The sequence below is a fragment of the Manacus vitellinus genome, unplaced genomic scaffold (genome assembly GCF_001715985.3).
Source record: "Manacus vitellinus isolate BGI_N305 unplaced genomic scaffold, ASM171598v3 scaffold_4_pilon, whole genome shotgun sequence".
Taxonomy (NCBI): Eukaryota; Metazoa; Chordata; class Aves; order Passeriformes; family Pipridae; genus Manacus; species Manacus vitellinus.
The window spans coordinates 36,977,919-36,991,395 of NW_021940604.1; the positions used below are offsets into that span (position 1 = coordinate 36,977,919).

Below are 13,477 nucleotides of genomic sequence, written 5' to 3' on the forward strand. Positions count from 1 at the left end.
TAATGAAGACAAATAACATTTAACACGAACTACTAAACCTCTTGGTTTTTAAATTTCCTAAGGAAACTTTACACAGTCATGATCTGACAGCACAGGTGAGAGAATATGGTTCCATGTTTCTGACAGCTCATTGATCTGTTTCAGAACCTCTCACTACTGTGAAGAACTTGCTAGTTTATGACCCAACCACCAGTACTCTGAATGTTCGATGGGATCATGCAGAAGGAAGTCCTCGCCAGTATAAAGTGTTTTATGGACCTACAGCTGGAGGTGCAGAAGAAATGGTAAATTCTTCATGTGGATCTCTCTAACTGCCTCAGATAAAGTACAGCTCATGGTGCTGGTCAGAGAAGTGCTACTGAGTGAAGCAGATCTTGCTTGCCGATGCACTGGCTTTTTTTCTGTTCATGACTACCCTGGAGAAAACGCACAGCACCTCCTTGAAGTTCAGTCACTCCCATATGTATTACAGATGTTTGATTTTATATAGTAGACCATTAGAAATTAGTTCTTAGCACAGGGATTTAATGCCGCACACAATTTTTTGTTTGTTTATTCTTAGGGCAGTGGGTATGAATGTAAAACTGACTTCAGGGTGTGCAAAAGGTGCTAAAGTTAGCAGAACTTATTTCCGCCTATTTTTACTGCTAAGAAGTTATGTAACTGTAGACAGTCAGCTGCAATGATATTTGTGAAAGCAGAAAAATCCACATTCTAATTTCCTGAAATTACTTAACTGCTAAAGAGCTAAAAAAATAATGAAAATAGGAACCCTACTCCAGACTGTGAAATATTATTATTTCCCAATTGTGTTTATTTTTCTACATCTGTGCAATTTAATGTGCCCATGAAATGAGAGGTACATGAATTGCCACTGTTTCAATAGCATCTAGAGTGCTACTGATGACAAATATGCTTAAATGCAGTGGAGTTTTATTTTCTAACATGACCTGCTCATTACTTCTCGTCACTAGCATGTTGTGATATTATTTAAAGTTTTCTTTTTTTTTTTTTTTTTTTTTTTAATTAGAAAGTGACCTCTTAGTGCCTCTGAGATGCTAAATAGTAGTCATTAAAGAGATCACTGCAGATTCTGCTAGTACTATCAGCAGAACAGGATCTGGACCCAAAGTGAAGATAGCTGTAAGGGATTGTATAATGGAGGATAGAACTTAATAATTTTTCTTAAGTCTGAGACAGAACCTTTTTGAAAAGTAATTCCAGTAGATACCATGAACTCTGTTATTTTAAGCTTCACCTTCTGTAGTTATCACATCCAGTCTGGAAATGAAATGTGGTAGAGGAGTGAGAAACAAAAAAGCTTACACTTTTTTTACATATTTATGTAAGTGTCATGCCTCTACCTTTGTTTTTAAATTTGTAGACCACAGTACCAGGAAACACAAACTATGTCATCCTAAGGACTCTCGAACCCAACACACCTTACACTGTAACTGTGGTTCCAGTTTTCCCAGAGGGGGATGGTGGACGTGTCTCTGACACTGGAAGAACTTGTAAGTAAAATAGCCCTTTTCAGGAAATGTTATGATTTTTTGTGTGAGTGGCTCAGATCATTAGAAACTGATTTTACATCAAAAGTGGAAGTTTATTTTCCCCAAAGCTAAAACACAAATGCAAAAACTGTTTACCATCTTGGTTATGGTTTCAGCTCTGTAACTTCGTTTTCTTTGCTTATTCGTGTGGAGGCTTTCAGTCCATTTATCTCAGGCAAGCTCAGCTCCTAAGTTGTGAAGCGAATTTACAGTTTACCTCACAGAATAGTAAAATTTCAATTGTAGTGCCAGTAGCAATACCGGTGAACAAACACCAAATATTGGTTTTGATCCATACCAATGTCTATACCATGTACTTAAAATTTCCCAGGAAGTTTAAGCTCCTAATGTCAACATGAGCTGAAATGTGTAGTTTGTGTCTACTTTTCATATGTGTCTGATCAACAACAGGATAACAAAGTGTTATGATCATACTTTCAATTTGCAGTATAAACATGTACTTAACTGCCTAGCATGGAGGTTTGAGAAGACTAATCACTGAGATTCTTAAATTTATAGGAGCTAACAAAAGTAATGTGTTTATCTTGGGCTGATGTGTTTTTTATTTTCCTTTGAGCTCTCTTGTAAATTCAAGTAGAAATATAACTTACATAAGCAACTTTGTAAAACTCAATTTAAATTATCCTTGGTCTAGTGGAGAGAGGAACACCAAGAAATGTTCACGTTTACAATCCCACACCAAACAGCATGAATGTCCGTTGGGAACCTGCTCCAGGTCCAGTACAGCAATATAGAATTAATTACGCTCCACTGACTGGCCCAAGGCCATCAGAATCTGTAAGTAATTTAGTTTTTATACTATTTATCAAAAGTGTGTGGAGAATATTGCTTCCTTCAATGAGTGTAAAAAAAATAAAATAATAAACTCAGGCCAACTATCTGCCCAGGAGTGTCTCTGCTGAAAACAGTGTCTATAGGAGTTCAGTCCATTGTAAATAAAGGCTTAAGTTGGTAAAATGAGAGACATAAGAAATAAGACTCTCCTATTTAAAACTGCATATTGAAAATTGAGTATCATATTGCAGGTAAAGATGACTAAATTAAAACCTTTTTTTTTCTTGTAAGAGAGAAGGAAATAACAAATATTTCTTAGGAAATGTTTAATTATGAAACCAGATGCCAAGTTTATGTGATTTTACTACTAAACCATTTCCTTACCCTAAATCATTGGTGTTTAAGTAGGTCTTGGTGAGCAGTGAAGTCTGGATATGGGTAAAAATTTACCCTTCAGATGTGAAGACTTCTTGGATGTGTAGAAATAAGTGCAGTTTTGAAGCTTTGACTGTGAATGTACACAAAAATGTACACCTATATTGTACATGTACAGATTAATATGTTTTTATGTAAGGAAAGTTGAGAATTTTTAATATCCTTTATATGTTAATAGGCTGTGACAGACTTTACATTTTATTTTTCCTTCCTACATGTTTTTCTTTTTTTTTTGAACTATTTTCATGTAACATTTAAGAAATACAAACTCTATTTGCAGAATGAGAGCTCCTTATGTATTTGTCCTTTTTTTTTTCCCACCCTCTATTGAATTTTTTTCAATATTATTTGGTTATTTTAAATTTGTATTACTTTTCTTGGATGTGTGCAGCATGGTCATGTTCCCAATTTTTCTATATTTCATTCAGATTGTTTTCTAAAAAGACATGATATAAACTCAAGCTCTATTTATACAGGTTCCTTTTGTTTCTATTTTAGATTGTGGTACCGGGCAGCACTCGTGATGTGATTCTGGAGCGCTTGACTCCTGACACTGCTTACTCAATAAATGTTATAGCTCTTTATGCAGACGGAGAGGGAAATCCAAGCCAAGCACAGGGAAGAACATGTAAGAGGCAGTCAGTACTTGTGTTGTGAAATATATGTCAAAATTGGTATGTGAAGAATTTATGAAATTGGTTACAGTCACAAATAATATAAGCCATTTAGTCCAACTCTGAGATTAATGCATCTAAATTATGACTGAAGCAATTATAGACCTCCATGGGAGGGAACTTGTTGTCTGTCAGTTGTGGTACATGTATAATCCCCAATGTAATTTTCACTTGTGAAATAAGCTTAATTTGAATGTTTAGGAGTTTAAAGGCTGTTCTTAAAAATTACAGATAAATAACAATTTGTCTTTTGAAAAAAACCCAACACGTTAAATGGGTAGAATTAGTTATCAATAAAAAAAAAGTGCTTTGTGTTCTGTGTCTGACATGGTAATGTATGTGTCAGTCTGCCCAGATGTTTGGTTTTTTGCTGGAGATACTTAAACACCAAAACCTCTTTGTTACAATTTAGCTTGTGGGATTTTGGTTGGCTTACATTTAGCTTTAAAATTCGTTCTAGAAATAACATGTATAGAAACTGTCAATGGCAATAATAGGTCACCTCTTTTTTGCCACTTCTATGCTTTCTCTGTTAAATCCCCATGTTCATCTAAAACTTGCAGATGTGACACACTGTAGTTATACTTGTCTACAGGAGTCTGAGAAGCAGAATGTATGTAGATGCTCACTTTGCACATCCCCTTGATGTTCTCTCCCCTCCATACTGCTCCAGTTCCTCCAGTTAGGCCCTATTTCCATTTAAGACCTTCAGGCACTGCTGTATTCTCATTGACTTAATCTACCTGTGTATATTTATTCAAGATTTCAGGAAGGGCCCTAGGCTTTGGCTTCAGGGCAACTTTTGAATTGATGAGGGTGACACTGAACTGGAAGCATCATGCTCCATACAACCTTCTGTATGTTCATTCTTTAGTGCCTCGCAGTGGTCCGAGGAATGTGAGAGTGTTCGATGAGACTACAAACAGCCTTTCTGTACAGTGGGATCATGCTGATGGGCCAGTTCAGCAATACAGAATCATTTATTCACCCACTGTGGGAGACCCTATCGATGAATATGTAAGTTCTGTAATTCCTTAGTAAACACTGAGATGTTCTCAGTTGATTCTTTAGGCTACGGAAAAACAAAGACACTTGTTCTACATGTAGTACATTTTGCAGGCTGTATGGCTTCTTTGTTCATTATCAGTGCTGAGAAGCCATGGTTTGTATGAAATGGGTTTTTATTCATGAAGTTGCAGAACATATATGGTTTAATGATCAACTTTGTGTGTAAAATATTCTTAAATATGTGAGTCATGCATTAATCAGAAGATTCTGAGCAGAACCTCCTTCCTGGCATTTAATTTAAATGCAATACAATGAATAGCCATCTATTACTTCACACTCTGTTCATTATGAAATCAGTGTGCTAAGATACAAAACAAACATAAGTCAGCATTTTATAAATTGAAGAGAGTTGGCAAAGTCTAATAAGAAAACAACGGTAACTTTGATTCAGCATCTAACTTGCTGTTGTAAGTTTAGGTATGAATTTTAAGCATTTGTGTTTCATTTCCTGCAGCTTAATGATAGCGCAAGTTACAGTCTGAAACTTATAAAATTCACAGAGTGTTTATAGCAAAGCTAAACTCAGATCCCATAGAAGTCAGTGACAGAATTCCTACTGACTACCACCAGCCAAAATGTAACATGTCTAGAATGCTATTTAAATGCTATTATTGCTTGTATGTTATTGTATAGTGCATGCTGAAAATTCCCTATTTGAAAATTCCCTACTGGACCTGTTAGTCAGGACACATATATTTATCAACACATATCTTCTTTGCAGAAAACACTTGAAAATTTATAAAAACAGAAAATCTCAAACAACTGAAAATGCTGACTGGGACATGCTTTTGAGATAGATTCCTCAAGTTACTTTCCATAGTTTCAGTATTTTATGGAGCAATATTCCTTTTGGGATTATACCTACATTTTCATTAGAAGGTAGCAATAGTGCATGGCTGCACCAGGAAGGTGAGATTGAGGAATGCATAATAGGGACGTTTTTATATATCAAAATATTTAGACCTTCCTTCTCAGACTAACTTGTTTCTGCCAAGAAAGTGATATCCAAAGATGAAGATAATGAAAAAGTAGAGATGAAACTGCGGACTAGTGGAAATAACTTTGACTTTCACCCCCATTTTATGAGCTTTTCCCTGTCTTTTTTATGTCTCCAAACACATCATCATGACTTCTTCCTTTCTATGAGGGAACAGTACTGAAATCTTGGTGAAGAACTGCAGCACCTCAGTCTGATGTGAGGGTTGGAATTGAAGAGTCAATTTGGTTTATCTTTTTGTGCTGACCACAGGGTTTTATAATTTGAAATAACAAAGACTAATAATTTTTTATAGGTTATAACCCTTTATATATCCTGAATGAATTTTTTTACAGTGGACATAAAAAAAATTGTGCCAAATGTCAAAACAAATTTTGGGTTCTAGTAACTGTCATTACTGATCAGTTACAAGACTGTGAGTGTGTTTACCTCTGTTTTGTTTGTGTTCTAGACAACAGTTCCTGGGATAAGAAATAATGTGATACTACAACCACTACAGTCAGATACACCATACAAAATTACTGTTGTTGCTGTGTACGAAGATGGAGATGGTGGACAACTGACTGGAAATGGCAGAACTGGTAACTAGTTTTCATATTGTGTATGCTTTTTAAAATTTAAGATGTATTCCTTGAGCACTCCAACATTATTAAGGTTTCATTGTTAATTAGGTTTTTGATGTGGTTGTTACCTTGTAGAGTAACAACGTGCATTTCTAGAGGTTGAAAAACAGTCACTAGTCTAATTAGAGTGCTTTTCTTTCTTTTTAGTTGGTCTGCTTCCTCCTCAAAATATGTATATAACTGATGAATGGTATACACGATTCAGAGTTTCCTGGGATCCTTCACCATCCCCTGTTCTTGGCTATAAAATTGTATACAAACCTGTGGGTAAGAAAACCTATTCATTCTAAGTATACCAATTTCAGAACAGTGAGTAGCTAACTAATGGCAGATCAGAGTAGAAATCATATGTATCATGAAATTTTTGTGCTAAATGATCTATTTATTTCCTTTGTTTACTGATTTTCCTGAAAGCTCAAGTCTTATTATCAGTGTTTTGTAAGAAACACAAACTCTCAAACACAGTTTCATACATTCAATTACAGAGATTGAATTGTATAGTTAAAATTTGATACAGTGACCTGACTTGGTTTTCATCTCTTTAATATCTCTTGTCCTTCTAAGGGTATGAACTGGTATGTGTGAGATGAGTACTGGACAAGTATTTAGATATTATGGCCTTCAGAACCTTTGTTTTATATGACAGTCAAGAAATATACATACCTTTCTAGAAGTTAAACACAAAAATTGCATAATAGTCTGTAAAGCTGTGTTTATGTTCTGTTGGCAACATTCTAATATGCTAAAATATAAGAAGTCAGTATGCTTTGTTTTAGATAAAATGAGGCTAACATTTACTGATGTAAGAGATGGTTTTGTAGCTCATGTAATCATGATTCTTTCTCTCTCTTTGTACTTAATGCTTCCTTTCAATTCAAGGTTCGAATGAGCCCATGGAGGTTTTTGTGGGAGAAGTGACTTCCTACACCTTGCATAATCTGTCTCCTAGTACTACTTATGATGTGAATGTTTATGCCCAGTATGATTCTGGAATGAGTATACCTCTGACAGATCAAGGCACTACATGTAAGTCAGAATAATTTTGTGGTCATGCTAGATACATAAGCTGATCTGAGATAACATTGATTAAGAGAAGATTTTTAAGGCTGATTGTTAGAAAGCCTGAGTATCCTCTCATGGGGAATACTTACCATCTGTCCATGATGTAGATCTTAAAAATGCTAAGCTTGGGAACAGTAAGGAAGATACATTTTTAAGTAATGATTTGATGATATAAAATTTTCTAGTCTACTTCCTAAAGTTTTATTAAGCTATAGTTGAAGTCAGTTTTTAAGTCTCCAGGGTACTACAGAATCTAACCATGTTAAGCAGGTCTAGTCTTTTTGCTTCTCTGCTTTTACCTCACAGGAATGTCCAGTGATTGAAACATCAGCATTTCAAAATGAGATAATTGTAATGATGGCCTCTCAAACTTCTAAAAATTTCTTCAGTTAAGATGAATCAATCATCCTGAGTTTTGTTGACTTAGTACGTTCTTTTCATACTGCCAGATTTTGATTTTTGGAAGTTTCTTATTTCGTAAAGAAATCAACTTACTTCATGTGAAAACTCATAAAATGGGCTGTTACCCAATACGGGAAGGGTATCAGATTTTGGGCCTTTGTAAGTGGCTAGGCAGGGATCTCTAGGGCATAATATAAAGAGATTGTAACTGGAACTGCCCTTTCTTTCTGTGAGGATTTTTAAAAATCGAGTTCTGGATCAGCACTAGTAATATGATTTTCATTTTGGTGTTCTTTATCCATTACATGCTATTTTCCAGAGAACAGTTTATCTCTTTCTCTTTTCACAGTATATTTGAATGTCACTGACCTAACAAGTTACAAAGTGGGTTGGGATACTTTCTGTATCCGATGGTCACCTCATCGATCAGCAACTTCCTACAGGCTGAAGCTAAACCCAGCTGATGGTAAGTGCATTTTATTTTTTGCATTTTCTGGTAACATAATTGTCTCATGTCAGTGACAGCAACACTTCTTTGTCTTTGTGGCAGTCACTCACCATAAACCATGATACATCTGGTTGAACTTTAAAGATCTGAATGTAACCTGTTTTCCTCTAGTGGTGAAAAAGCTGCGAAGGTGGAGTGCTGCCTATTGTCAAGTGAACTTTCATTAGTGGGAATCTACTAGTTACCTACTTTCACATGTAGACTGCAGTGTCACTCTCCAGTATGCTCCAGGGTTCATAATCACCACACAGTCTTGGTCTAGAAAGGGTTTTATGGGACAAGAATAAGACTGCTGTAGCATTGGCTCCAACCTTCCTCTCAAGAGGTCTCTAATTTCTACACTTACTTGTACACATATTGAAAGGGGAGTAGTGAGTTCTAACTGTCTCTCCCTTGGGCTTTTTTCAACAGGTTCCAGAGGAAAGGAAATCACAGTACGTGGATCAGAAACGAGCCACTGTTTTACTGGCCTCTCACCAGACACAGAATACAATGCCACTGTCTTTGTTCAGACTCCTAACCTTGAGGGTCCTCCAGTCTCTATGAGGGAGCATACAGGTAGGTAATAGATACTGTGAACCTTAAGTTTTGGCTGTAGAACTTGTCTTGTTTCAGCTGTAGAACTTGTTCTGCTCCTAAATGGCTTTCAATACCTCTTTAAGTGATTTTCTTTCCTCTTAGTGTTATGTCAAATGGAATTTATGGGGTAAAGAAAAATTTCTATGCTCTTCTTCAAACCAAGTATTTCCTAGCACTTGGTTGAAAAATAGATGCTTTATCAGAATGCTGTGTTACTGAGCTCATGTAAAAGTGTTCCTTTTATAATGAAATCTTTTACTTCTTACTTTAGCTGTAATCTCATTCTTCTGATAATACAAGAAAGTTTTCCTTACCAATTTTAATTTTTTTACATTAGTCAGAAGACATTAGAATCTTTCTGTTGGATAATATAATATATAATCTAGAGTTTTTTCCTTGAATGAAATAATTTATATGAAGTAAAAAAATTATTATTTCATTTCAGTCCTCAAACCTACAGAGGCACCAACTCCACCACCTACACCTCCTCCACCTCCCACAATCCCTCCAGCTCGGGATGGTATGTTTATTTCTAGAATCATTCAATATTTTTTATATAGTTGCTGCACTACTTCATAATTTAGTTCATAATTTTCATAACTTTAAATAGATTCAAAACTAGTACACCATTTTAGGAAAATGAAGTTTGAAACCTTTCCTAATGCCATCCCTTTGTTCTAGAGCTTTACTAGACTTCAACATTTCCTTGTTTAGAACAGCAGTTTTTTTCTGTTTTGCGCAAAAAAATCATTTATATTCTATAGCTCTGCAGCAAGTCTGTGAGATTAGCTGCTCTCAGCTGACAATTTATGTTTTATAGTGGCTGCTCAAAGAAAAAATGTAATTGAAAACATTCGTATTTTATTCTTGAACTCTTCCTCATTTCTTGAACTTTTCTTTGAAATATTTTAATAAATGTTTTTGAGTTGAACATTAGTCATCTGCCAGGTTGACTGTGTGGTAGTAAACATTTGCTGAATATTGATCATTCTTGAATTTTCAAATTTTGAAGTAATGATCTTTATTTTATGATTATATGGTTGATTTGTTTTAAGACTTCCTTTTCTTCATCTTTCAGTATGCAGAGGTGCCAAAGCAGACATAGTGTTCTTGACTGATGCTTCTTGGAGTATTGGTGATGATAACTTCAACAAAGTAGTGAAATTTGTTTTTAATACAGTAGGAGCCTTTGACTTGATTAATCCTGCTGGAATCCAGGTAGGTTTGTTATTTCAACTGGGTACATTTTGGAGGGAAATTGAATATGAAGCTGAATCACTACAGTCACATCTGATTTTTACTTTCTTTCAGAATGGTGTAATTTTTTTTTTGTATTAGATTGTTGTATAGCACATGTATATGGGTGTGCATGTCTATTATTTATTAAATATATTGGTTGTTTTGTAAATACAAAGGAAATCCATTCTATCTTGAAAGGTTAATATTCTAAAATACAAAAGTTTTGGGTGCTGCAATATAAGAAAGATATAAAGCTCTTAGAGAACATCCAAAGAAGGGCAACAAAGATGGTGAAAGGCCTTGAGGGGAAGCTGTATGAGGAGTGACTGAGATCACTTGGTCTGTCCAGCCTGAAGAAGAGGAGACTGAGGGGAGACCTCATTGCAGTTACAAGTTCCTTGTGAGGAGAAGAGGAGGGGCAGGCACTGATCTCTTCTCTGTGGTGACCAGGAAAGAAAGAGAGAGAGAGAGAAAGAAAGAAAGAAAGAGAAAGAGAGAGAGAAAGAAAGAAAAAGAAAGACAGAGAAAGAAAGAGAAAAGAGAGAAAGAAAGAAAGAAAAAATGAAAGAAAGAGAAAGAAAGAAAGAGAAAGAGAGAGAGAAAGAAAGAAAAAGAGAGACAGAGAAAGAAAGAGAAAGAGAGAAAGAAAGAAAGAAAGAAAAAAAAGAGAAAGAGAGAGAGAAAGAAAGAAAAAGAAAGACAGAGAAAGAAAGAAAAGAGAAAGAAAAAGAAAGAAAGAGAAAGAAAGAGAAAGAAAGAAAAAGAAAGAGAAAGAAAAAAGAGAGAAAGAAAGAAAGAAAAAGGAAAGAGAAAGAAAAAGAAAGACAAAAGAGAAAGAAAGAAAAAGAGGAGAAAAGAGAGAAAGAAAGAAAAAAGAAAGAGAAAGAAAGAGAAAGAAAAAAGAGAGAAAGAAAGAAAAAAGAGAGAAAGAAAGAAAAAAGAGAGAAAGAAAGAAAAAAGAGAGAAAGAAAGAAAGAAAAAGAAAGAGAAAGAAAAAAGAGAGAAATAAAGAAAGAAAAAGAAAGAGAAAGAAAAAAGAGAGAAAGAAAGAAAAAAGAGAGAAAGAAAGAGAAAGAAAGAGAAAGAAAAAAGAGAGAAAGAAAGAAAAAAGAGAGAGAAAGAAAGAGAAAGAAAAAGAGAGAAAGAATGAGAGAAAGAAACAAAGAGAAAGAAAGAGAAAGAAAGAAAGAAAAAAAAGAAAGGAAGAGAAAGAAAGAAAAAAGAAAGGAAGAGAAAGAGAAAGAAAGAGAGAAGGAAAGAAAGAGAAAGAAAGAAAAAGAGCAAAAGGATTGTGTGTATATTGCTGTGCTGGGTACATGAATATATGTGTGTATAGACATACGTATTTGAAAAAGATTTTTCAGTTATTTAATGCTTATTAATATACCACGATAAATATTTAAATGGAGAAAATTGGTCTGAATGTGGAGATACAAGACTGAACACTGTGATATATTCCATTTCAGGTTTCATTTGTGCAATACAGTGATGAGGCAAAATCTGAATTTAAACTGAATACATTTGATGACAAAGCCCAGGCCCTGGGAGCTCTTCAAAATATTCAGTACAGAGGAGGAAACACAAGGACAGGTAATTTTGGGCTGTAATTATATTTCCTTAAGATAAAATGTTTTCAGAAACTACCTCATTATCCTAATATTACATGGCTGAAGAATTAGGTTTTTCTGTTGTGGTTTAGCTATTGCCCTTAAAAAGTAAGAGATTTTTTCTCTTGTGGATAATATGGATGATTCCTTGTTTATTGTACACTTTGCAGGCAAAGCCCTAACATTTATCAAAGAAAAGGTTTTGACTTGGGAGAGTGGCATGAGGCGAGGTGTTCCCAAGGTACTGGTTGTTGTCACAGATGGTCGGTCTCAGGATGAGGTGAGGAAAGCAGCGACGGTCATTCAGCACTCTGGTAAGCAATTCACAGTACCTGGCTATTTCATTTCCATATTGTTTCAATTATCTGGTCATCATTCACTCATCTTTTATGGACTCAGAAATGTATGCTGAACATTTGTGAAAAACTCAAAACTATTAATAGAATTCGCACGCTGTTGACCAGACTTTTTCTTTCTAAAGCTTTCTTTCTGGGGGAGGATGTGGCTTCCCAAAGTAATTCCTCATGCATATCATTTCAAAGATGTGGCTTTTAGTTACTTCTTTCTCTTCGTTGTGTGTGAACCCCAGGGATCATTGGGAAGTGTACTGCATTCTAGAGTTTACAATTTAATGGGCCTGGTTTTTTTTTAAGATTTACATTTTACCTGGTATAAACCAGTAGATCTCCAGTTAAAGTAACTGCTTTTGATGGAGCTGGGTCTGAATGGACTTGCTTACTGCCTTTTGAGCTGAAAAGCATTGTGCTTCCTCTTTAGATTTGCTGAATGTGGCTTATGTGAGTGAAATCATCTGTTCCTGTCCCTGCACCCAGCATTTTGCATTGCAGTGCATGAACCATGTAGAGATGTACTTCCTTATTGGAATTACATGCATGTAAACCACAAGTGATCATTTTCTCTGTCTTTGTGATCTGAAGGGATTAGCTCTGTCTAGATGATTTCTACAGTCTCCCTGGACAATCTGCTTCAGTGCTTAACTACCTTAGTAGTAGGAGAGCTTTGCCTTGCCTTTCACCTGTCTTTCTTCAGGCTAGTGAAATTATTGTCTTCATTTACCTAGTTAACCAGGAAACAGTTCATCAGCCCATTGTAACAGGCCATCATATTTGAAACCTGTTGTCATTTCCTCTTTCTGAATTCCCTTTTCTAGCCTAAACAAACCCATTTCCTTCAACCTCCTTTTGATCAAGTTTTTCAAACCTCTTATCACTTTTACTCTCCTCTCTACTTGCTTTGATTTCTACACATCTTAAATGTCATGCTTAAAGCTGGACAGAGTGTTTCAGCCAAAGCTTCACCACAATTGGCTACAGAGGAATAATTATCTTATTTTTGAAAAAATAAAGATATAAATAATAATATCTTTATCATTTGAAATAAATGTGAGTTCTTTCAGCCTTCAGCCAGTCCACTGTCTGCAGTTTCTCATGACTGAAATTTACACCTGGTGATATGATTGAATTCTAGGGTCTGGATTCTCTTCCTTTGACTTAAGATATCTAAAAGCTAAATGTCTAATCTAAAGTCATCGTGTAGGGTCCTTTTATGGTTAGTGAAGAGAGCAACAGTTAGACATCTGCAGACAATGACTTTTCCTGTCTTGAATTTAGCATTGTAGGGAGGTGAGATAAATTGCATTCTGAATCTGCCCATGTCTGTCTAGTGATAATAGAGAAAGACTAGACAAGTAGCCTAGACTTGTTAACTTGGAAAGTAAAAATTGCTGAGGGGAATACTACCCTAAGAAAGTGAAACTAAGAAACATGAAATGCAGTAGATGGCAACAGATAGACAAGAGGATAACTAGTAGTCTGTACAGAGATTTTGACCATAGAGCAGATTTAAGATAATATAGAGTTGAGAGAACTGTACATATTGCATTAAAGAGTGAGGGGACTATGTAGCCAAGGCTGT

General features: G+C 35.3%; 1 protein-coding gene across 2 annotated transcripts in view; it reads left to right on the forward strand.

Annotated features, from left to right (window-relative positions):
- Positions 1–13,477, forward strand: part of COL12A1 (collagen type XII alpha 1 chain) — a 94,760-nt gene that overhangs the window by 47,148 nt on the left and 34,135 nt on the right. For both annotated transcript variants that reach the window (XM_018078093.2, XM_018078094.2), the window contains exons 32-45: positions 145–284; positions 1,385–1,514; positions 2,209–2,351; positions 3,282–3,411; positions 4,332–4,474; positions 5,974–6,103; positions 6,293–6,412; positions 7,025–7,171; positions 7,959–8,075; positions 8,529–8,675; positions 9,142–9,216; positions 9,775–9,914; positions 11,402–11,525; positions 11,713–11,856. In XM_018078093.2, the coding sequence (XP_017933582.2) occupies positions 145–284; positions 1,385–1,514; positions 2,209–2,351; positions 3,282–3,411; positions 4,332–4,474; positions 5,974–6,103; positions 6,293–6,412; positions 7,025–7,171; positions 7,959–8,075; positions 8,529–8,675; positions 9,142–9,216; positions 9,775–9,914; positions 11,402–11,525; positions 11,713–11,856 (1,830 nt within the window). The remainder of the gene's footprint in view (positions 1–144; positions 285–1,384; positions 1,515–2,208; positions 2,352–3,281; positions 3,412–4,331; positions 4,475–5,973; positions 6,104–6,292; positions 6,413–7,024; positions 7,172–7,958; positions 8,076–8,528; positions 8,676–9,141; positions 9,217–9,774; positions 9,915–11,401; positions 11,526–11,712; positions 11,857–13,477) is intronic.